At 38.3% G+C, this 24,972-nt stretch overlaps 1 protein-coding gene and 1 non-coding gene across 11 annotated transcripts in view; one reads left to right on the forward strand and one right to left on the reverse strand.

Moving 5' to 3' along the window:
* LOC106557914 overlaps window positions 1-19,116 on the forward strand; it is a 29,521-nt gene extending 10,405 nt beyond the window's left edge. For 3 of the 4 annotated variants that reach the window (XR_005379927.1, XR_005379926.1, XR_005379929.1), the window contains 2 exons: window positions 2,036-2,158; window positions 4,803-5,301. This is a non-coding gene — a transcript (uncharacterized LOC106557914). Of the gene's footprint in view, window positions 1-2,035; window positions 2,159-4,802; window positions 5,302-18,081 lie in introns of those variants that run through there. The other variant, XR_005379928.1, reaches the window with a different exon arrangement.
* Window positions 6,111-24,972, reverse strand: part of RECQL (RecQ like helicase) — a 46,211-nt gene continuing 27,349 nt past the window's right edge. For all 7 annotated transcript variants that reach the window (XM_038577007.1, XM_038577011.1, XM_038577009.1 and 4 more), the window contains 9 exons: window positions 20,025-20,191; window positions 18,701-18,782; window positions 17,580-17,728; window positions 17,370-17,487; window positions 16,694-16,832; window positions 14,818-14,909; window positions 8,193-8,412; window positions 7,766-7,895; window positions 6,111-6,966 (listed from right to left, as the gene is read on the reverse strand). In XM_038577007.1, the coding sequence (XP_038432935.1) occupies window positions 6,823-6,966; window positions 7,766-7,895; window positions 8,193-8,412; window positions 14,818-14,909; window positions 16,694-16,832; window positions 17,370-17,487; window positions 17,580-17,728; window positions 18,701-18,782; window positions 20,025-20,191 (1,241 nt within the window). In that variant the 3' untranslated portion in view covers window positions 6,111-6,822. The remainder of the gene's footprint in view (window positions 6,967-7,765; window positions 7,896-8,192; window positions 8,413-14,817; window positions 14,910-16,693; window positions 16,833-17,369; window positions 17,488-17,579; window positions 17,729-18,700; window positions 18,783-20,024; window positions 20,192-24,972) is intronic.

The raw sequence follows: 24,972 nt of genomic DNA on the forward strand, positions 1-24,972 counted from the left end.
CTTATTTTGGAGCATCCATTGTGTTTTCATTTATATTGTAAGAATTATTTTTTTCTTTATGTTTCTATAAGTGTATTGTAATTTTGGGGAGAAGTATTATGGTAACTAGTATTTCTTTTAGTTTTCTCATAAGATTCACATTGAAACTATGTGTGAAGTAAAGAAAATCTACCTTAAGGAAGAATTTAGAATTTCTAAGAAAAAGTCCTTACTTTTTCCCCAAAGACCACTATAATCAGTCACAACTGATAAAGGCAAGTAATAAAATAAGAAAAAATACAATACCACCAATTTAAAAGGAAGAAAACTTAATCTTACTGTATTAAAAAAGTAAATTTCCATATGAAATTTAAACATAAAAAGTAAAAATGAAACCATTATTTAATAGAAGTCATTTCATTTTCATTGCTTATTAGTCTTCACAGTCTTGATCATTTGTATTCAGCTTTACATTTTACATGGGGCTCATGGTGCTATGACCACCACAGTTCTGTGAGTCAATCACAGTATCTTGCAGATCAAAACAAATACAAACTAAAAAAATCCTTTATGCTCTCAGAGGTGAAGTGACTTCCCCCAAATCCAACAGATTAAAAAGCCTATAAATTTGGGATTTGGAAACAGATCTGATCCTTATTCCACACTTCTTTTGAGAACTACCACCATTTGAAGAAATATGCTCAGCCAAACCAGCAAATGAGATAGTCCACTGTTTTTGGATTCATTGAATTTTCCATGGGAAAAAGTAGTGTTAGAGTTTGAATATGAATAGTAGGAAAACACTGAAAAGTGAGTAATCTGTTTGGACTAAACTCTCAGTGGAGTATAATTGTTTAGTATCTTTGAAGACATAATTTATAAAGTGATTATCAGTTTAAATTCACTTTGTTAGAAGTTCTTTGTCTGAATTTGAAGGAAAATGTTTAGAATGCCATAATTGTGTAAGTATACCCAAAATAAGGAGAGTATTGATTGCATAATTGTTTAAGCAAATGTGCCTTATAAAAATTAAGAGGTCCGCTTTAAATTCCTCTCCTGCCTTTTTCTTTCTAGGCATTATATTCACATAATGCTAATGATAGCTGGTGGGGATTTCATTTAAAAAATAAAGTTGGGTTGGTCTGTTTCTTTTAATGAGGTATGGCCTGTATATGTGGAATTGACTACTGAAAAGATATATGGCTGTGATTTCATTGTCAGTGCTACAGGATTTATACCAAATATAGAGGCTTTTTCTCTGTGGCAACAATGTAAGGTGAAATTTTTTGTCCTGCTATGAATATTTTTAAAGTAGTATGAGATTCCTGATTCTCAAGCCTAAATGTTCATTATTTTAGTGTAAATCTATCTTAAGGAAGCTGAAAACAATTTAGTTTACATTCATGTTTTGATCTGCAGTATTTCATATTGCCTACAGTCCGTAAGCAGTTAACATCCCAGCAGTAAGAATCCTCCTTAATGGGACATAATGCACAACTCATTTGTCTAAAGGTTGATGAATTCTTACAAATGATTCTTTTAAAGAAACTATCTGGTATTTTCTGCCTTTTAGCACTTGAAACTCACAAAACGGGATCCCTGGGTGGCGCAGTGGTTTAGCACCTGCCTTTGGCCCAGGGCACGATCCTGGAGACCCGGAATTGAATCCCATGTCGGGCTCCTGGTGCATGGAGCCTGCTTCTCCCTCTGCCTATGTCTCTGCCTCTCTCTCTCACTGTGTGCCTATCATAAATAAATAAAAATTAAAAAAATAGGATTTTTTTAAAAAAAAGAAACAAAACAGAAATACTGTTATGAGCGGGGTGTGTCATATGGTTTACTGAGTGTTCTTGATGAAAGTCTAAGAATTTTTTTAGTTGGTCTGTCCTAGATATTCCCTAGAGATGCAGCGGAGATGTCTTTGCGGCTGTTTTCTACTTTCTCACTACATATCAACATACCAAGGTGTAAACATTTGACTTGTTCCTTTATTTTAGAACAAAAATGTCATCTCTCATTTTTCTTCCCACATATGCTGATCAGGAACATTGTTTAGTTTGATCTAGGAGAAGATGGTGGCCTGAAAGCAGATGCTCACATGCACACATCTGTTTCTGATGTCCATGCTGTGGGTGACATCTGCACTGCGTCCAGACCGCCCAGCCCAGTCTGGCAGTAGGTGAGCCAGCATCCATAATCATGCCTTTTTATCAGATTCTGTCTGACAGTGACGGAGTTGCTAGCAGCAAGTGCAATTTCCTGGTTTTTCCCACTTTGCTACTTTAAGTAGGAAGCTATCATTGAGTTTTTTGTGACATTTTAAAAACAGAATTTTTCCCCTTTGGTAAGTTATTCTAAAGTGATGGAACAGACTTGGATGTCTTGTGATTTAAAAAGAATTATGGGCTATTACTTTGTTTTTTGTCTTCAAATACTTTGATCACTGTCCGTGGAACTTTATGTGACGACAGAAACGTTCTGTGCTTTTGCTGTGTCCAGTCAGGTAGCCACTAGCCCCAGGTCTCTGCTGAGCACTTAAAATGTGCTGAGTGTGACTGAGGAACTGAATTTTATTTACATTTAAGTTTCAATAGCTCCATGTGTTTAGTGGCTACCAGACCGAACAGTGCAGCTTTAGATGAATAACTAACTGTATAGATGAATGATGACCCTATGCCATTCTGAGGACCCAGTTCTGTTCCTGTGGGAATTATGACTGAAAAAACTTCCTAGAGTGAACACCATTCCTCAGCTGAACAGCTCTGTCCGACTGGGTGGCCACTTCCTCCTGCCCTCAGTGCTGCCGGCCCCCCTTGGCAGAGCAGAAGTCCTTAAAGACAATACTCAGGCCATGACCGTAGGTGAGGTGGTCTTAGGAAGAGTAGAGACACAGGTAAATACCACAGATAAAACAGCCAGCCAACACTCGGTGAGAGACCAGCTCCATAGGTGGAGGTTTTAGTTCCTCAGATTAACTATGGAGTGTGAAGTAGCAGAAGAGCTAGATGTATTTTAAGAGGCAGCTTCAGTTCTCTGTATGTTTTTACATACAGCAGAGATAACAATCATAGGAAAAGTACTTTCAGCCTGTTTCTAAACTACCAGCTTGTTTTCAGTTTTCTCTGCAATCATTCTCTGTCACTTCTGTGGCAATCTGTCATCAACTGTCTATTAGGAACTAGATTTTGTAGGATTTTTAATATTTTAAACTTTGTAGGAAAATTTTATTTTTAATTGGTGTAATAGTCTGCTATAAGCAATATCCAAAAATAAACAGGTGCCTTTTGTTTGAGTGAATCTAATAGACCTTGAAACAATAAATAAGTACAATAATTAGTTTTATGTGATCCAAGACCCAAACTGGAAGGACTCTGAGGCTGGTATACATTAAGTAACAGTCCAGCAGTGTGATATTGCAGGCTGCCTCCACTAGCCATTCTCAAGCATTGTGCTCAGTTTGCTCTGCTCCCTTACCATACACACTCCCTTTCACTTCATCAAACCTATCTTGTTTACACAGGAGACTGAATTAAAAAAAAAAAAAATTATCAGGGCACCTGGGTGGCTCAGTAGGTTAAGCATCACACACTTGATTTCATCTCAAGGTCATGATTTTAGGGTCATGGGATCGAGCTCCATGATGGGCTCTGTGCTGGGTATTGAACCTGCTTAGGATTCTCTCCCTCTGCCCCTCTTTGCTTGCATGCTTTCTCTCTCTTTAAAAAAAAAAAAAATCACTTCTACCAGAAATGCCTAAAAATCACATCCATGATTGTCGTGGTATTTTTGCACATAAAAGGACATTAGTTACAGGGATATAAGGAAAACTAATTGTTTAGTGTAGGTTAGCTTATTTAATTCTCTCAATAGCCATGGAATAGGTGATATACCTTTATGTTTTTAAGTGAAGGATTCAAGGGTCAGTTAATTAAATAGAAATATGTACAAGAGTTGGTATTTAAATCTCTGGACCCCCAAGGCAAGTGTTCTGTTCTCAGATCTTTGTAGAAATACAGTAAAAATACAGTAGAGGAGAGAAATTACTAATGTTGTAAGGAAAGAATTTAAAATGAATTCCCAGCATTGGTTGCTGAAATCAGGTATGATATCCTGAAGCCGGAGATCACATATTATATCGATCTACCTGACCACTGAGGTTTAACTGCATGGGAGGCCCTAACTAGCACAAAAAAATAAGGATTAGGAAAAGGAATGAATTTTTCAGTGATAATTTGTCATCTCTACTTCATGCTGATGATGAACTTTGAAAGAGGAGACTCGTTAATTAATAGTATGCTTACCTTAGTGTAATCTGAAATGTTTTAATTATTTTTAATGGAGAGTGTATTGAAACATAGAGCTGGTATCATCCTTTAATTTTAAAGGCAGTAATTTGGATAGAATTATCAGATACTGGGATCCCTGGGTGGCGCAGCGGTTTGGTGCCTGCCTTTGGCCCAGGGCGCGATCCTGGAGACCTGGGATCGAATCCCACGCCGGGCTCCCGGTGCATGGAGCCTGCTTCTCCCTCTGCCTGTGTCTCTGCCTCTCTCTCTCTCTCTGTGTGACTATCATAAATAAAAATTTAAAAAATTAAAAAAAAAAAAAAGAATTATCAGATACCAAAATCAGTCTGGTTAGTGTAGACTGATGATTGTTTCTATGGCAAAGACAATCCAACTAGTCATCAAGCTCACTAGATCTAGCCAATCTAAAGGACTGTCAGTATTGAACCCCTTTAAGGAATTTTGGAAGGTTAAGGTGCTAGCATTTTTTAAGTAAGGACAATGAAAAAAATACCTTGTAACATGCTTTTCTTTCAGATGAGGCTGTGGACCCAGGCTAGACAGATGGGATGATATGCAGCGAAGCGCACGGCTGCAGCTAGTTTAGAAGAATCTATTGACATGGACGTCAGCTTTGAACTTTTTACTTAGGTAACAAAATTTAACTATAAGGTAAGCTAGATAAGCAAATTAGTGACCTTTTCTGCTTGTTACTCTTATAACTAATTATCTGATGTTTCTCATTGAATAAGAATTTACATGGTTTTCATCATTTTAGAAAAAAAATCACGTTTTCTCAGTTCTTGCAAATCAATTATTGCTAGTCTTAATTCCTAATCATTAACTACCGTCCTGCTATACTGTTGTATAGTAAAGGGAAAAAGAATCTCTTTCAGATTTGTTGAAAATCCTTCTTGGGGGATCCCTGGGTGGCGCAGCGGTTTGGCGCCTGCCTTTGGCCCAGGGCGCGATCCTGGAGACCCGGGATCGAATCCCACGTCGGGCTCCCGGTGCATGGAGCCTGCTTCTCCCTCTGCCTATGTCTCTGCCTCTCTCTCTCTCTCTCTCTGTGACTATCATAAATAAATAAAATTAAAAAAAAAAAAAAAACTTAAAAAAAAAAAATCCTTCTTGGCACATTTCTACATTTATTTGAGATTAAATCTTGCTTTGTGAGGGGAATAGCTATCATACTCAAGAATGAACCAGGTACTTTGCCATATGTATTATTTACTCCTCTTTACTCCGAGTCAAGTTTTTTCTTCATCATTTACTCATGAGGAAGAACATACACAAGATTTAAGAAAATTAATTTGCTCATGAAAGATCTAATTCTATTCCTTATTAAATCTTTAAGTCATTGACTCTAGGCTAATGTAGTCCAGATCCTACATATTTAATTCACTAGGTATTTTTAATGATCATATAGATTGTGTGGTGGTGTCATCTATACAATAAATGCAGTCATTCAAATGTTTTATTTGTGACCCTCTCCAGTGACACTTAGCTGTAAAATTTTATGAATATATTTTTGTGCTGGCCATTCTAGAATAACACAGTGTTAACTGCTTATCATGTTTCCTTTTTAGTACTCACTAGAAGAACTTTATCATCTCTGTATATAGCTTGTATTGCAGGGAAAATATAACACACAGGGCTTAGGTTCAGAACCTGGACTAATGCTGAGATGTACTGAAGGACAAAAATATGTCAAAGTCATCATGCAGAATGGGCAATTTTAATTGGTGAAACTGATTTAGAAGAAACATTTGAAAACTTAATTTTAGAGTCTTTCATCATATGGAGAAGATCTGCTAGATCCAAATACCGATTTAGACGATTATATAGTTCTTGAAATGCCTTTTTTAATCAAAATGAAGTTTCAAATAACAAAGTCACAATAAGGCAAATGCACTGATTTAATTAAGTAAGAATACAGAAGTGATAATGATTTCAGAAGAGTGTATTAAAATATTTTTTTAAATGCAAAGATCAAATAATTTACAAATACATTTTTCCAACACAAAACTGACGACATATGTAAATGTTACTCCTGATTTAGCTTTGGAGCAGATTTAGCTAGGTTGTTATCTCCTTAACAACAACTTGGGTCTGATATGCCAGGATCATTCTTTGATTATGAGATGTCAACGAGGGTTAATAGCTTGCTTGCTAATATCCTTTGTATTGATACCTTAATTCTTTTTACATTTGGATTCTACAGCTGTTATGAGCTGAAATCATTTCCTTTCTGTGATAAGCCTGTGTAAAATATTCCGTAAAATAACACTGCTATCAAAAGAAAATATCCCTTGACATACCTAATTTTAAAGAGCTTGAGGTGGTTACATTAATTCTTTCTTAAATATTTTACATTAATTTTTTCCTTGTTTCCTACTGTAAATTTATAGAGTTCATGATCTTAAATTTTCAAGTCTTCAGTACTTCAGAGCTAAGTCCCATATGTATAAAATATCAATAAAATTATCTTAATCTTTTAACTACAAAATAATGGTGTATACATAAACTTTTCTTGGAAAATTTAGAAACATTCATCTCATGCATCATCAATTTTTCTTTTCTTAGTCCCTGTATTCTTAGGTTGCTGAACCGTATTTGCAGACTTCCGGAAGTTACCTGAATTTTTTTCTTCCCTCTTTTTATCAGCTCCTTCAGAATGACAAGTTTGAGATGATTCAATCTACAAATAAAAACAAACACTCTGGTCAAAACTCAGCTGTTCCATTTTCTCTTCTGATTAATAATCCCATTGTTCCTTCTATATCAGCCCATTAGTTAAGTGTCCAGTGGTATGGTTTTTTTTTTTATATTCAGGTATCTCCTCAGATACGAGCCCTGTCCCAGAGGGGACAGAGATACAGAGACATTGTGTCCCAGAGACACAATGGTACATGGGCGGCATGCTTTCGCAGCCTTAAGAGTATTTAGTGTGTGGGAGTCACTGTTCTTTTTTTTTTTTTTTTTTTTTAAAGATTCCATTCATTCATTCATGAGAGACACAGAAAGGTAGAGACACAGGCAGAGGGAGAAGCAGGCTCCACGCAGGGAGCCCCACGTGGGACCCGATCCCAGGTCTCCAGGATCACGCCCCTGGCTGAAGGTGGTGCCAAACTGCTGAGCCACCAGGGCTGCCCAAGTCATTTTCTTGACCTCTGCTGCACACAGGCTGACATCTCAACCAGTGTTGATCACAGTCAATGTTGTGAGAGCAGAGTGCATCACAAATTAGACAATACTAACACTGATTTTTCACATTCTAAAAGGTTGAAACTCTAGTCTGTGTTAAAAGGTACACTAGTTTAAATTATTAGTTAATATCTCTACGGAAAGCAAAAGTATGCTTTTTCTCTTCCATGCCCAGATTTTAAGAAGAAAACTGCTTATCTCTTATGTTCCACTGGACCTAGGACATTACTAGTTCCAGCATCCTATAAGCTTTAATGAGTTTTTTCAGTGTATAAAAATTAATAGTCAGTTACCCTGAAACAGCTCTGCGTGGGCTTCTTCATTTGCATGGTAATAACATGTGCCTCATTGTTTAGAAGATTAGCTTTAGGTCCTATTTTCAAATATGAAATGGTAGCATAAGCTGTGAAACTGTAGTCTTCTCTGGAAAATAAAGGCCAATAATCAGAAAGGTTTTCAGAAACTATTTAAAAAAAAAAACAAAATTCATTTTAAAAAACCATAAATGCAGTAATTTTAATACAATGATATGAAATGAAACTTGCACAAAGCAACAGCATCTAGAGATTGCATTTTTTTGACATACAGTGATCAGAGTTTATCAGGCAAACTGTATATGGCATTTAAGAGTTTTACATGGAACTGGAAAACCACTTGTTCCATTGCAGTTATGAGAAACAGTCATCAAGACAACACCAAAAGAAATAGATTTATAGATACTTAAGATACTGCTGTAGAAGAAGGTGTGCAATAATTTTCTCTAGATCTTCACGAGGAAGTTTGGGAGGAGCAACACCTGCCACTCTCAATTTTGCTGCACCCTTTCCCATCCAAGAATCAATCAGTTTCAGTGGAGTGAGCTTTTCATTCAGGTCCTCTGCCTGCTTCAGGATCTTGACTAGATCTCTGCAGTGTGCTGTGACATTCTTTCTTTCACATGCTATAATGAGACAGGCAACTGGGATTTAGAAATTGCAACAAGGACGGACTAATAGTAGTAGTTTAAAATGAGTCCTCAACTTCAGCCCCCAAACTGTTGGTTCTGCATTAGAACTAGGCTATTCCTCAAGTCTATCACCAAAATAAGTTAGAGTCTTTGTAAGACACTATTAAATTTACAGTAAAGAAAATAAGCTGGTTACCAGAAGGCTTTTGGGTATGCTCTAGAAACCAGTGTCTGCCACATGTCTGAGAGGGACTTATAAGAGAATCGGTCTATTCATATTTCCCTGATTTGTGCTCATTGAGCAATATTCCGAAAACTGTGGCTTCCTTGGTACTGTGATTTATGTCTTGGTGTGATACTCCTAATTATTGATTCCAGAACCCTGATTTATATATCAGACTCTTGCTAATGTGGTCAGTATAACAGAGTATAATAAACTTCTATATAAAAGTTTCTCTAGCTGCAAAGTTAAAAGTATAGTGACCTTCACCCACCAAGACATCAGAACTCTGTGAGAGAGAACTGGTTAGTCCAGCTCTTCAGACACAACACAGGATGAAAAAAGTTAAAATACACCATAATACTGCTAAGTTAGTATCTGAGTGGTTAGCTATTATCTAGATCAAAAATGATTGACTATAGTCTCCTTTGCATTAAATTTCTCTTCCCAGTGACTAGCCTTTTCTTTATAATAGCATTACTATTCAGAAGAATTTAAACTTTCCTTCACTTCTTAAAAATTTAACATGCCTATAATATAGCAACATAGGATATATGCATCCACATAGCACTTTTTCTTTTTTTACCTTTGTTTTAAATCCTTGCGTTGTTAACTTTTAAATCTAGAAAATGCTATACACATCTTACTTAATCCACTTTGGGATCTAATATTGCCCCCATGTAGTCCTAGTGTATATATTAGCCTATAAAGATTTAAAAACAATGAACTAGGGAGTGTTCCAGTCCAAGATGGTGACACAGGAAGATCCTGACCTCCCGTCTGTGGGCACACCAAATCTACACCTATTTACAGGTGGTCCCTCCTGAAGAGGAACTGAGGGCTGGCTGAACAGCTTCTGTACAACAAGATAGACACACAGAAAACAGCAGGAGAGACTGAGCCGTGGTAACAAAGGGTGCCCCTACCTCTGATGCTGCAAACTGCAGGGGGGAGGATAGTAATGAGGTACCCAGAGCAGATTCATCTACCCTGGGCCACAGAAAATCAAAGCCATGGTTTAAAAGAACAACCAGAATATAAAGTAAATAGCTCTTGAACCCTGCTAACTGGCAGGGGAGCTGCTGCAACTAGCTTTGGGTCCGAGGGTCCGGTGAGTGCCACAGTTTATGTTCCCCCACCACCTTGACAGCATAGAGGGGAGCTGGTCCAGGCACCCTAACCAGCGTACCAACACAGTAAGCCCTATAGGCCCCCAGACCACACCAGCCCCCACTGTCCCACCAAGGCAGCCCCACCGTGGGGCACATGAGGACAGCCCCTGGTCAGTGCTCACTGCAGCATCAGCTCTCTCACCACACTGAGGCAGGCACAAAGCCTCTCAGAACACTGAGAGTTCCACAAACCTGCACTGCTTTGGCTTCAGATCGCTTTCTAGGGCACCCCCAGCTGATGCCTTTTCTCAGCTCCTGCTGCCCTACCAGGAAACCCTGGCTTATACCCATGTCAGCTGTCCTTTCAGGGCACCATCTGTGCAGAGAGCCCTGGGGCAATCCCAGCCCACACCCATATCAGCTGTAACTGGCTTTCCTGATTGCACCCTGCACAAAGCACCCAGGGACCTTCCCAGCCAGCAAGCCGCCTCAGCTATGGCTGCCCCCACCAGGGCACCTTCCATGCATTCCAGAACACCCCAGCTTACATAAATTTGGTTTTAGCCATCCTGCCAGGGTGCCCTCTGCAAAGAGCCTCAGAAATCCTCAGTCCACAACTACTTAAACTCCAGTCATCCCACCAAGACGACCCCATTGCAGGGTCCCCAGTAACTCCCAGCCTATGCCAGTCGCAGCTCCAGATAGCCAACAAAAGTCACCAGGCATATATTGTCTACATACACAGGGGACAACTACACACCAAGACCATTCCTTCAAGTTTGGGATAAATAGCAGTTCTTTCTAATTCATGGAAACAAAGTCAAGGAAAATGGGGAGACTAGGGAATATGTTCCAAATAAAAAAAAACAAGACAAAACCTCAGAAAAAGAACTTCATATAGCTGTGAAGAGTTTAATGATCTTAAGAATGCTTGCCTGGACTGAATGAAAAAACTCTGAGAACTTCAACAAAGAATTGGGAAATACAAAGAACCAGAGTTAAAGAATACAACAAATGAAATGCAAAATACATTAGAGGGAATCAACAATTAATGGATGGAGAAGAACAGATCAGTGATCCAGAAGTTGGGATGATGTGCAGTATTCCAGCTGAACAGCAAAATAATTTTAGAAAATGAGGACAAATTGAAGGGTCTGTTAGATAACATCAAGTGAGCATTCATATTATAGGGGTCCCAGAAAGACAAGAGAGAAAGGGGCAGAAAAGTTGAAGAAATAGCTGAAAACTTCCCTAACCTAGGAAAGGAAATAGACATTCAGGTTCATGAAGCACACAGAGACCTGTAACAAGATGAACTCAAGAAGGTCCACACAACACAAAATTAAAATTTAAAAGGCTAAAGAGATAATTGTAAAAACAAGAGAGAAACAAAAAGTTACATACAAGAGAAACTATGTAAGGCCATCAGCTGATTTTTCAGCAGACACTTAGGCCAGAAGTGAGTGGCATGGTACATTCATGGTGCTGAAAGGAAAAAAACCTAAAATCAAGAATACCAAAAGATTATCATTTAGAATTGAAGAATGAGACAGAGTTCCCAAACAAAAGGTAAAGGAGTTCATCACCACTAAGCTGGCCTTACAAGAAATGCTAAAGGGACTTGTTTAAGTGGAAAAGAAAAAAGCCATAATTAGATATAAGGAAATTATCAATAAAAAGAGGTAAAATATGGCAACATACACATAAACCATGGTGGGGGGGGGGGGAGTGAAAAAGAAGTTCTTTTAGAATGTGTTCAAACTTAAATGACCATCACCTAATATATACACTGCTTTATACTCAGAATGTTATATATGAACCTCATGGTAACCACAAACCCAAAACCTATAATAAGTCAAATAAAGGGAAAAAGTACAGTATATAGATATAGTCAATGGTACTGTAGGAGTGTTGCATGGTGACAAATGGTACTGACACTTGTGATGGGTACACCATAACTTACAGTTGCTAAATCAATATGTTGTACATCTGAAACCAATATAACGTTGTGATGAGTCAAATAAAGGCAAAGATAAGAAATTTTTAAAAATAGGGGCTCTTGGTTGGTTTGTCAATGGAGATTCATCTACCCTGGGCCACAGAAAATAAAAGCCATGCAACTCTTGATCTCAGGATTGTGAGATCTTTGCCCACATTGGGCAAAGAGATCACTTAAAAAAAAATTTTTTTTAATAAAAAGCCAAACTTTAAAAATGTGGGGGAAAAAAGTAACAACAGAAAAGCAAACATAACACCACATAAAGTCATCAATCACAAAGCAAGAGAGCAAGAAAGGAAAAGAGAACTACAAAAACAACCAGAAAACAATCAACAAAATGGCAATAAGAACACAGCTATAGGGCAGCCCAGGTGGCTTAGCGGTTTAGTGCTGCCTTCAGCCCAGGGTGTGATCCTGGAGACCTGGGATCGAGTCCCATGTCAGGCTCCCTGCTTGGAGCCTGCTTCTCCCTCTGCCTGTGTCTCTGCCTATCTCTGTGTGTGTGTGTGTGTCTCTCTCATGAATAAATAAATAAAATCTTAAAAAAAAAAAACAACAATACTTTCTCCTCAAATTATATCAAAAAAAGAAGGAAAGCTTCCAAATACATTCCATGCAGCCAGAATTACCCTGATACCAAACTGAAGACAACACACAAAGAAAGCTACAGGCCAGTATCACTTATCCACATAGATGCAAAATTCAACAAAATATTAGCAAACCACATTTAACAACACATTAAAAGGATCATTCACCAGGATGAACTGGTATTTATTCCCAGCATATATAGATGGTTCAATATTTGCAAAGCAATTAATGTGATACTCACTTACAAGAGGTATAAAAAACATGTATTATCTGAATAGATGCAAAACAAGCATTTGTCGAAATTCAACATCTGTACATGATAAAAACTCCATAAAGTAGGTTTAGAGGGAACATACTTCAACATAATAAAGCCTATACATGAAGAATCTAGAGCTAACATACTCCATGATGAGAAACCAAGAGCTTTTACTCTAAGGTCCACGAGCAAGACAAGCCTGTCCACCTCTATTCAATATGGTACTGGAAGTCCTAACCACAAGAAAAATATACCCATCTTGTAAGGAAAAAGTTAAAATATCACTATTTGTAGGAGACATGATACTATACATAGAAAACCTTAAAGACTCCACTATAAAAAACTAGTAGAATAAATGAATTCAGTAAAGTTGCAAGATATAAAATTAATACACAGAAATCAGTTACATTTCTATACACTAATAATGAGTAGCAGAAAGATAAATTAAAAACACAATTTCATGTACATTTGCACTAAACATAATAAAATATCCAGGAAGAAACTTATCCGAGAAGACAAAAGAAGCTGTACTCTGAAAACTATAAAACACTGTTGAAAGAAATCCAAGATTACACAAGCAAATGGAAAGACCGTCAATGCTCATGAGTTGGAAAAATACTGTAAAATGCCTACTGCACGAAGCAGTCTACAGATTCAGTGTAATGTCTATCAAAATACCAACACTTTTTCTCACAGAACTAGAATAATCCTAAAACTTGTATGGGACCACAAAAGACCTCAAATATCCAAAGAAATCTTGAGAAAGAACAAAGGTAGATTTCAAATCACAGATTTCAAAATATACTATACTATAAACCTGCCATAATCAAAACAATATGGTACTTCTACAAAAATAGATACAGATCAATGGAAAAGAATAGCCCAGAAATAAGCCCACATTTATATATATGGTCAATTAATCTATGACAAAGGATGCAAGAATACAGAGAAAAAGACACTCTCTTCAATAAATGGTGTTGGGAAACCCAGACCACTTTGATCCCATATAACAAAATAAACTCAAAATGGATTAAAGACCTAAATGTAAGACCTATAAGCATAAAATGCCAGAAGAGAACATAGGCAGCAATTTTTTTGACATTGGTCATAGCAACATTTTTCTGAATATGTCTCATGCAAAGGAAACAAAAGCAAAAATAAATTACTGGGACCACAGTAAACTAAAAAGCTTTTGCACAGTGAAGAAAAGACAATTTACCAAATGGGAGAAGATATTTGCAAATGACATATCTGATAAAGGGTTAGTATCCATGATATATGAAGAACTTCTGCAACTCAACACCAAAAAAAACAGTCCTGTTAAAAATGACCAGAAGACCTGAATAGATATTTTCCTAAATAAGACCTACAAATAGTCAAGAGACACATGAAAAGACGCTCACCATCACTAATCATTAGGGAAATGCAAATCAAAACCACAGTGAGAAATCACTTTGCATCTGTCAAAATGGCTAGAATCAAAAACACAAGAAACAACAAGTGTCGGTAAGGATGTGGAGAAAATGGAACACCTGTGCACTGTTGGTAGCAATACAAACCGATATAGCCACTGTAGAAAATACTAGGGAAGTTCCTCAAAAAATTAAAAACAGAACTACCACAGAGAACTACCACATGATCCAGTAATTCCACTACCAAGTACCCCAAAAAACAAAAACACTAATTTGAAAAGATATATGTACCACTACGTTTATAGCCAAGACATGGCAACATCACAAGTATTCACTGTATGCCATTGATATACACAATGCAGTATTACTCAGCCATCAAAAAGAACGAGATTTTGTCATTTGCAACAATATGAATGGACACAGAGGGCATTATTCCAAGTGAAATAAGTCAGACAAAGACAAATACCATAGGATTTCACTTCCATGTAGAAACTAAAAAAAGTAAAGAAAGCAGAAACTGACCCATAAATACAGGAAACTGATGTTTGCCAGAGGGGAGGGAGGTGAAGGGATGCACAAAAAGGGGGAAGGAGAGTGGGAGATAGAGGCTTAGAGTCATGGGATGAAAGGCACAGCACAGGGAGTACATGGTCAATGGCACTGTAACATCATTTGCATAGTGGCAGGTGGCAGCTACACTTGTAGTGGGCACAGCAGAGTGTACAGACTTACAGAATCACTATATTGTACACCTAAAACTAATGCAACATTATGTGTCAATTCTACTTCAGTTAGACAAACAGTGAACTCACAAATGTCTTTACAACAATTATCACACATTCTGTTGCATGCTTCTGCATTCCACACTTCATCAAAATGTTGAGCTATCAATACACGGCGACACCTGTAAACACATTTAAAGATACAAATTATTAAATGACCTAATAAGTGTTAAGAATCCCCATTTCAAAACACAGTTACAGATTATATTAGTTTCCTACTGCTGTCATAACATTACCACAAGCTTAGTGGCTTAAAACAACAGGAATTTATTATTTTACATTTCTATAGGTTAGAAGTCTGACATGGGTCTCCCTGGCTTAGAAACAAGGTGTCAGCAGGGATGGATTTCTTCTGGAGGCCCTAGGGGAGAATCTGTTTCCTTGCTTTTTCCAATTTCTAGAGCCTGCCTGAATTCCTTGGTTCATACCCCCTTTGCTCCCTCTTCAAAGCCAACGAGTATTATTCTGACCTTTCCTGCTTCCTTCCACACATAAGGACCCTTGTGACTATACTGGGCCGACCCAAACAACCCAGGGTTCTATCCCTAGTCTCTGGGGGACTATCCTTCACCTACCACATATAATTTTTTCCTTATGTACTTGAAAAAACACTTCTTTTAGAAGCCAAGATTCCCTTTGAGATGCAATATTGTGCAAATATTAAGAGAATCTTCCTGATACCAAAGCAGTTTCTTGCATTTTAGCAGTTTCTTGTATTTGACTCTAAACCCCAAAATATGCTGCTTGGGAGTCTACTGGATATCTAAGAAAATTGTCATTTTCTTATTCCTTTACCTAGATTGTTGTACCACCTATAGGGAAGAAATTACATTTTCTGTCACTGTCCAATAACTGTTTATCAGTTCAGAATTTTTTAGTCCTTTTTAGGATGGGCAGTAAGAGTATAAGGATGACTAATATTAAAAAGCCATCAGGGAACTATATGGTCTAACTAAAACCACCCTAAATACAGATTTAAATTTATTTTTTAAGGAGAAACTTAACCCTGCTCTCAACTATTTCATCAACCCATCAGCTGGTGAAATGGTACATGTTACTGAGCTCAGCTCTCAAAATGCCTACCATTTATACTCTTTCAAAATGAGTAAAGCTTATAGCTATATGCTGGTTCCAGAAGAAAAGGCTTGGACTCACTGTCAATTTATATCAAAACTTTCAATATGGTGGAGGGGATTAAGAGATATAATCATATATAATCTTCCAGTTATAAAATAATGATGACCAAGGGATGTATTATACAGCAGAGGGAATACAGTCCATCATATTGTAACAACTCTGTAGGGTGACAGAGGGTCACTAGACTTATTGTGACCATTTTGTAATGTATATGAATACTGACTCTCTATGTTGTACATGTGAAACTAATACGGATATTGTATGTCAATTATTCTTCAAATAAAATCAGTATTTCCATATGCTTAACTTAAAAAAAAAAAAAAAAAAAAACAACTCCAGGGCAGCCCAGGTGGCTCAGCGGTTTAGCGCTGCCTTCAGCCCAGGGCCTGATCCTGGAGACCCGGGATTGAGTCCCACGTCGGGCTCCCTGCATGGAGCCTGCTTCTCCCTCTGCCTGTGTCTCTGCCTCTCTTTCTCTCTCTGTCTCTCATGAATAAATAAATAAAATCTTAAAAAAAAAAAAAAAAAAAAACTCCATTAAAAAACAGTTTTGGAGGATTATCAGGGAGAGGGGGAGAGAGAGAGAGAGAGAGAGAGAGAATCTCTTCTTGAATTAAGGCAGATCCTGAAGGTTCAGGTACTGACATTTGCTTTTACAAGTTTATACTTGATACTCTGCCAGTAGATTTACTTACTGAGCAAGTACTCAAAGTAATTTCATATCATGCTTATGTTTAAATGACAAGTTATAAAAAAGTATGTGGCTTACTTGCTTATGTTTTGACAATATGACACCATCTCATAAAGCTTCTGTTGTCCCACGTTTTCCATCACCACCATTGAACTTATTCTGAATATATCTCCAAAGCCATAATACAAAATACAGTCCGCTTTCATGTCATCTCGACCTGTAGTGTGAGAAATCTTGAGATTGCAAAATTACTTGAAAATTTGAAAATATGCAAAAAAATGTAAAATCAGCTGACAATGCTTGTTTACATATATCAAATCTAAAAATTTCAGAGATATGAAAGTTAATTTGTATCAGCTGCCCTCAAATTCTCAGAAAAAAAATGACTAAAGAGATTTATGATCAGCTTTTAAGTTAAAAAATATGTGCTATATAATCCAGTTACTGAAGTTCTAAATTTGAAACCACTAATTAAAAATCCAGAAGGCAAAGATGGACATCAAATTATCTTAGCAAACATAGGAACAATTTCCAACACTCCCATACAAGTAAGATAGGCACTTAAGAACATAAGTATAAATAAGTATAAAACTGCAAAAAAAATAAAAATTTTAAAACCTGCAAAAATTATTTCATTGTCTAATATACTAGCTAATAAAGAAGATTAAAAATACAGAATTATTAAGCAGCATATATAGTATGTTTTCTGGAAAAGCTTTGTTAAAAGTTACTTCTGGATAGTAGTTGTACATACCTGCACGTCCACTCTCTTGGTAATAATTTTCAATAGATTTACTCATTGAATGATGGATAATAAACCTCACATCTGGTTTGTCAATTCCCATACCAAATGCAACCGTGGCCACTACTACCTAAAATTTGTTTTAACAGTTTTTGTTAGTTAAATCAAGTTAAAAATATTTTTAAATGTTAATTAGGCTTCTACTGAAGATATATACTTAACCTGAATTTCATTGGCTGACCATCTTCGATGAACCCTGGTCTTATCTTCTGGTTCCATATTGGCATGGTATGCACCTGCCTGAATTCCCAGTTTCTGTAAACTAACTGTAACTTGCTCGGAGTCTTTCTGAGAAAAGCAATATATGATTCCTGTAGTAAAATATGTTCAGTTGTTAGATATATATAATTTTTAACATACATTCAACATGCTGATTAATATAATGCACAGGAAAAAAGATTTAGAAAAGAATTCCAAGGTCCTGAACACATGTGACTTTCTGGTATAATTCAAGATTTGATCAGCAGCTTGCTCTAAAGGACAAATAAGCCCTGGGCCACCAATTTTGGTTCCCATTACACCTCTCTTTCCTCTCAAATATGATGTAAAAGGTTTCATGTGCAAGTGACTTTGGGGACCATCGCACTGAACAAAGTTGTTTTTTGTTTGTTTGTTTGTTTGTTTTTTGCACTGAACAAAGTTAAACAAGTTTCTCTATTTGCAGGGCTGGCCAGAACTTCTCATGTGCCAACTGATATACCCTGTGAAGCTCAAGAAGGGAAAAACAGCTGCAGCCTTTCTCAAATTTGACCCTGGAGCTCCTTTCACCCAGGGCACCATTAATATCTTCTGAAAATCTGTAGAACAGCTTTGAAATGCTTTTACACAAACTCTGTGCTTCAGTAACTCCTGTCTATGCATAAATTCTGGAGCATGGATACAAATACTCTCCACCTACAGTTAACTCATTCAATATATACTATTTATTCCTTGCTGTATCCTTTTCTATAAAGGACTATGTATTACATCTCTTCAGAAAATCACTGCTTAACCTTCTATCTTATACACAGTGGATACTTACTAAATATGTGCTGTTGATACTTAGCATTATGTGTTAGGTCCACTATTTAAAGCAATTAGGTGCTGGACTCTTATAATCTGTCCCATGAGCAAACGACACATCCAATTTCTAAGATCACCAAGTAAACTAATTCTTTCATAACATTTTCAAGTATCTTCTAACATGCATTAATATTTCTGGCAGCTCATCATTCACTAGATCAATGTAATATTAATTACTTTTTTAAAGTTCTGTCTTCAAAGTTGGTTTGTTTTTGCATTACCTGATTGCCCTTTGTATCTCCCATTAATGAGCTTTACAATATCCTCGATAACATCTTCCGTGTTGGAGGGCTTCTGCCGAATCTAAGAAAAAGCTAACTTAGTACAAAGTAAATTAATGAGCCTCATCCACATAGCCATTTGCTTAACAACTTTCAGGGTGCTGTGCTTTTATGGGTACAATGCTTATCTCTTACTCATATTCACCTCCCCTGACCCTGCCACCACCCAGACTCTTCTTGATCCTTGGTTTTGAATTTACTAGGAATGAGGAGGCACAGAAGCAGCAAATAACCTGTAAAGATGGAGACCTTTTTTATTTTCTGGTGTTTATTTTTTTTTTATGTAGGCTCCATGCCCAGTATGGAAGCCCAATGTAGGGCTTGATCTCATAACCTGAAGTTAAGACCTAAACTGAGATCAAGAGTTGCATGCTTAACTAACTGAGCCACCCAGGCGTCCCTGTTTCTGATGCTACTTTTTTTTTTTTTTTTAATTTTTTATTTATTTATGATAGTCACAGAGAGAGAGAGGCAGAGACACAGGCAGAGGGAGAAGCAGGCTCCATGCACCGGGAGCCTGATGTGGGATTCGATCCCGGGTCTCCAGGATCGCGCCCTGGCCCAAAGGCAGGCGCCAAACCGCTGCGCCACCCAGGGATCCCTGATGCTACTTTTATAAAAACATAAACCATGGCATAAATAACTTCAGTGAAAACTCCAAAAAATATTAAGTCTATTCTTTTAAAAGTTTCGAAAGAAAAAAAAAAAGCTGTTAACCTATATAATCTAAATTAGCAAATCTTTAATGGCTTATTAATATTTTATGATTAACTTCAGTGGAGATGTCTTTAGGGTCCTTGGTATCAATCTATGCTTCCCCTCCATTCCTGTACAAGAATGTGCATCAATTTCACAAGTCAATGTCTTTTATTTAATCCAGCAGAGGATTATGCAGCAACAGAGACACATGAAGAAAGCATTACTCAAGGATCTGCTTATAATTACCTCCTGATTTTAAAAACTTTTAAATAGAGTTAACTGTTACGTAAATAAACATAATGAAGAGGAAACCTCTGCTGTAATCCTTCATGAAAGTGATAAATTGACATAAAAGTTACAGGGGGATCCCTGGGTGGCGCAGCGGTTTAGCGCCTGTCTTTGGCCCAGGGCGCGATCCTGGAGACCCGGGATTGAATCCCACATCAGGCTCCCGGTGCATGGAGCCTGCTCCTCCCTCTGCCTGTGTCTCTGCCTCTCTCTCTCTCTCTGTGTGTGACTATCATAAATAAATAAAAAATTAAAAAAAAAAAAAAAAGTTACATACCTCATAATAAAGATTTGGCCGATTAAAAGAAGCCGTGAAAGTAAAACACTTTCCCACACACAGTATCTTCTGGGCATCCTTCAGTACATGGCTTGTTGCGGTTGCAGTCAGCCCCATTAGGGCTGTGTTAGGGAACTGCCGCTTCAAGATACCAAGTGCCTTGTAATCTGGAAAAGAAAAAACATCAAGTTGGCCCACTTTCTATCCTTAAGGAGAAAATGACATCTTACCATTACAGTTAAACAATGGTTGCTGGATTTTATTTCCCTAGCTTGCAACTGCTAATCTGCAGTTGGTGCCTGGCCTTTTTGAGTAGGCAGGTGTTAGGCTACTTTTAACTGGTTCTTCAGAAGCACTGCTCTTGCCCGCAGGTGAACTGAACTCCCTGTTGGAGAGAGGAAACACCAAAACATTTCCAGTAAGCTGTGCACTGGTCTGCACCCTCTGACTGGGGGATTCAAGAGTGGAAGTGGCCATAGCATGTGAACCTTACAACTGACAAGAGAGAAGAGAGGCCATCAGCCAAACCCCTTCTACCATCACTATCCTCCAAGTGTGGCAAATTCAGACCAGAAAACTTTTGCTGAGGCACTGGTCTATATACAACTTATTTCCGGGAAACCATTCTGGGCTCATATTTGTCATAAACATTTCAATCACTAGATGAGTTGTCCTGACGTACCTGAAGTTCTTGGAGAACATGGAAAGGGACTGTGGTCGAAACTGCTAAATGCAAAGCTAGAGAACTACCAGGAAAACAGAGAAGGTGGCATTGAGGAAGTCATGAAGGTTTCAAGGAGGTAACGTCTGAGTTGGGTCTTGAAGGACAAGCAGAAGCTCACTAGGCAGGGTAGAAGAGAACACCAGGCACAAACACAGCACATACATATGCTGCAAATACACTGGCATGAAATTACCTGGCAGTCAGATAACAGCAGGCAGTCCTGTCCGGCTAACTCACAGGGGGTCAAGCTGGTGCACCTACTGTCAACTCCAGTAAGTGGGCGAACCACGTTCCCTGTATGGCTCCAAGTGCACATGGCCCAAAAGAAGACCATGTGCAAGGTGTGGCAGGTAGAAGTGAAGTAGCCGCCATTACTCTCTGGGGATCTTTCCAGGCAGATAGGATGAGGGACAGATGCACAGGTGCCCAGGCAGTTCTAGCTTGTCCTAGTTTTTTTCCACTTTCCCTTCAGCTCTTCCTCCCAGCTGTAGGCCTTGCCCACCAACAGGCCCCACCAGATGCTTAGCAGACCTACGGTGCTGACAGCTACTAGGAGGAGAGAGCTTACCAGAGCCCTCTCAAGAGCTTCCCCTGTGTGGCTCCCTCTGGCACCAGACAGGCTCCTTAGACACCACTACAAGCTCCAGTTGGTCATCCCACACCAGTGCTTCAGGAAATCAGGGACTTTCTCTGATCGTCCATCCTTCACTTCCCCAGCTCCTCGTACCACTGTACAGGGCTTGCTTCCTAACAGAAATCCCTGATGACCTGGTGTTCACAGTAGCTCTGCTTCCCCAGCCTGCACCTCGAATGATAGCACCACAGAAAGACAGCAGAGCACTGAAAGGCAGGCTTAAGTAAGACTGGGAACAACTGTCAGTTGGTTGAAGGAGCTAAGCCTTTGTCCTATAGGAAATGAGTCATCATGTTATTTTTATAGCACACAAGGGATATAGATAGACTCATCTTTTGGTGGCAGCGCAAGGTATGGGCTGGAAGAGGGGAAAGACTAAAGAAAGGGAAATCAGTTCAAAGATGGCAGCAGCCAACTGGAAACCCAGTAAGAACAGGAAACAAGGCATGACAATGAGGACAGAACAGAAAGAAAACACTGAGGAGAAACCCAAGAACAAGAGCCCTATAAGTCCTGGTGACTACTGGGATTTGGCCTCTGGGGGAGGGAGAGTAGGGAGTATCGAGGGGAGGGGAGGGGAGAGAGGGATCCAAGATTCATCCATTCCTGCCAAGCATTTCTCCAGGCACTGAAGACTATGTGGTGAACAAAACAAGGATGTTATGCAAATGGAAGTACAATTCAAGCAAAGAAACCAGACAAAACAAAGAGTAAATCAATAAGTACGTTATTATCAGAGGGTGAGAAGGGCTCATAGTGGTAAGCCTAGTGTAGTAGGAATGTAAAGAGGGAGGAAGAAGAATAGGAAATCAGGTAGAGACAAACAGAAGAGAGATCGTATGTACCGTCTTATGGACCCCAGTTAAGAATATGGAATTTATTCTAAGTACAAAGAGGATCTGGTGGGATAGTTTAGGAAGGGAAGTCCCAGGGTTTGATTTGTATGTAGAAAGGATCACTTTGGTTGCTGTGTGAGGAATAAACTGTAGAAGAGTAAGTCTGGAATCAGGCTAGTTGGGGAGCCACTGTAGTGGGCCAATGGAAAGGAGCCTAGCTGGACCTAAGAGCAATACAGACAAAGGGAAGTAGACAAACTTGAGATTCAGTTTAGCAGTAGAGCTGACAGGACTTGGCGATGGCCTGGATCTGCAGAGGTAAGATAAACCAAGGATGATGTGCCATTATTACATTACAGTTATTAGCTGAGAGAACTCCATCCTTCTCTACCCCGCTCTGTGGTGCTGGAGCGGGGAATCCGTACACTCCATTTCTGTTTTGTGAGCTGGCCCTATAAGGACAGAGTACGAGGCTGGGAGGAGAAAGAAGTGTCTCAATCCTTCCTTTCTGCTTCCTGCGGACTTGCTTGTATTCTCAAGAAGTCACCCCAGAAGGCTTCTTCATCCCTATACAAGCACTGTGTCTTCATAGGAGCAGATGAATACAGATGGCAGTTTTTCCAAACTTTGGAGAACCCACTTCGTCACAGGTCCACCCACCTTGGCCTTCACTAGGAGACATCAGCAGCATGGGGCTGTGCCTCCTCAGAGGATGGAATTTCAGCTCCACAAAGACCTTCTTCTCAAGCTTATTACTTCCAAACTTTTCTTCCTGTTCAGGAACAAGACAAGGATGCCCACTCTCACTACTGTTATTTAACATACTAGTAGAAGTCCTAGCCAGGTTAATTAGGCAAGAAAAAGAAATAAAAGGCATCCAACTTGAAAGAAAATAAGTAAAACTGTCACTATTTACAGATGACATGAAATTATACACAGAAAAATCTTGATTCCACCAAAAACCGATTAGAACTAAAATTCACAAAAAAGTTACAGAACACAAAATCTATATACAAAAATCAGTTGTGTTTCTATATACTAATACCGAACTATTAGAGAAATTACGAAAACGATTCTGTTCACAATTACATCAAGAAGAATAAAATGCCAAGCGATAAATTTAACCAAGGAAGTAAAATATGCACTTGAAGACTATAAGACCCTGATAAAAGAAACTGAAGATAACACAGATTAATGGAAAGATATTCTGTGTCTATGAAATGGAAGACTTAGCACTATTAAAATGTCCATATACCCAGAGCAATCTACAGATTCAAAGCAATCCCTATCAGGAGTCCAAAGGCATTTTCACAGAACTAGAAAAAAACATCCTAAAATTTGTACGGAACAACAAAAGGCCCCCAATAGCCAAAGCAATACTGAGAAATAAGAAAAAAGATGGAGGCATCAAACTTCATTTCAAACCATATCACAAAGCTAGAGTAATCAAAACGGTATAGTGTTAGTATAAAAATGGAAACATGGATCAGTAGAACAAAATATAGAATCCAGAAATAAATCCACACATATATGGTCAATTAATTTATGACAAAGGCATCAAGAATATACAATGGAGAATCGACAGTCTCTTCAATAAATGGAAAACTAGACAGACACATGCAAAAGAATGAAACTAGAACCTTATACCATATACAAATCAACTCAAAATGGATTAAAATCTTGAACATAATGCCTGGAACCATAACACTACCTGAAGAAAACATAGGGGATAAGCTTCCAACACTGATCTTTGCAATAATTTACCGGATTTGACATCAAAAGAAAAGGCAACAAAAGCAAAACTGTGTAAGTGGTACTGCATAAAACTATAAAATGCTTCTGTACAGCAAAGGAAACCATCAATATAATGAAAAGGCAACCTATGGACTACGAGAAAATATTTGCGACTATCTGATACAAGGTTAACATAAAAACTATACAAAGAACTCATTCGACTCAATAGTAAAAACAAAACAAAACAAAACAAAAAAATCTGATTGAAAACTAGGCAGAGGATCTGGACAGACATTTTTCTAGACAAGACATACAAATAGCCAACAGGTACCTGAAAAGGTTTCCCACATCACTTATCATGAGTAAAATGCAAATCAAAACCACAGTGAAACATCACCTCACACATTGTTAGGATAGCTATCCTCAAAAATACAAGAAATAACAAGTATGGGAGAAAAAAAGAACCCAGGTGAACTACTGGTAGCAATGTAAATTTGTGTAGCCACTATGAAAAACAATAGTGTGGGGCACCTAGGTCGCTTAGTCGGTTAAGTATCCAACTCTTGATTTCTGCTCAGATCATGATCTCAGAGTCATGAGATGGAGCCCCATACAGGCTGAGCTGAGCTCAGCGCGGAGTCTGCATCTCTCCTTCTCTCTGTGCCCCTCCCTCCACTCTGGCTAGCGCATGCTCTAAAATAAATTAAAAATCTTTAAAAAAAGAAAAAACAAACAAACAAACAATATAGAGGTTCCTCAAAAATTAAAAAATAAAACTACCATATGACCCAACAATTCCACTCCTGGGTATTTATCCAAAGAAACAAAACCACTATCTTGAAAAGATAGCTATGCCTGGGGGTGCCTGGGTGGCTTATTGGTTAGGTATCTGGCCTTTGGCTCAGGTTATGATCCCAGGATCCTGAGATCAAGCCTCACATTGAGCCCCCCTGTCTCTGATTCTGCTTTTCCTTCTCCCTTTCCCTCTCCCTTTCCCTCTGTGTACTGTCTCAAATAAAC

The sequence above is a fragment of the Canis lupus genome, chromosome 27 (genome assembly GCF_011100685.1).
Source record: "Canis lupus familiaris isolate Mischka breed German Shepherd chromosome 27, alternate assembly UU_Cfam_GSD_1.0, whole genome shotgun sequence".
Lineage (NCBI taxonomy): Eukaryota > Metazoa > Chordata > Mammalia > Carnivora > Canidae > Canis > Canis lupus.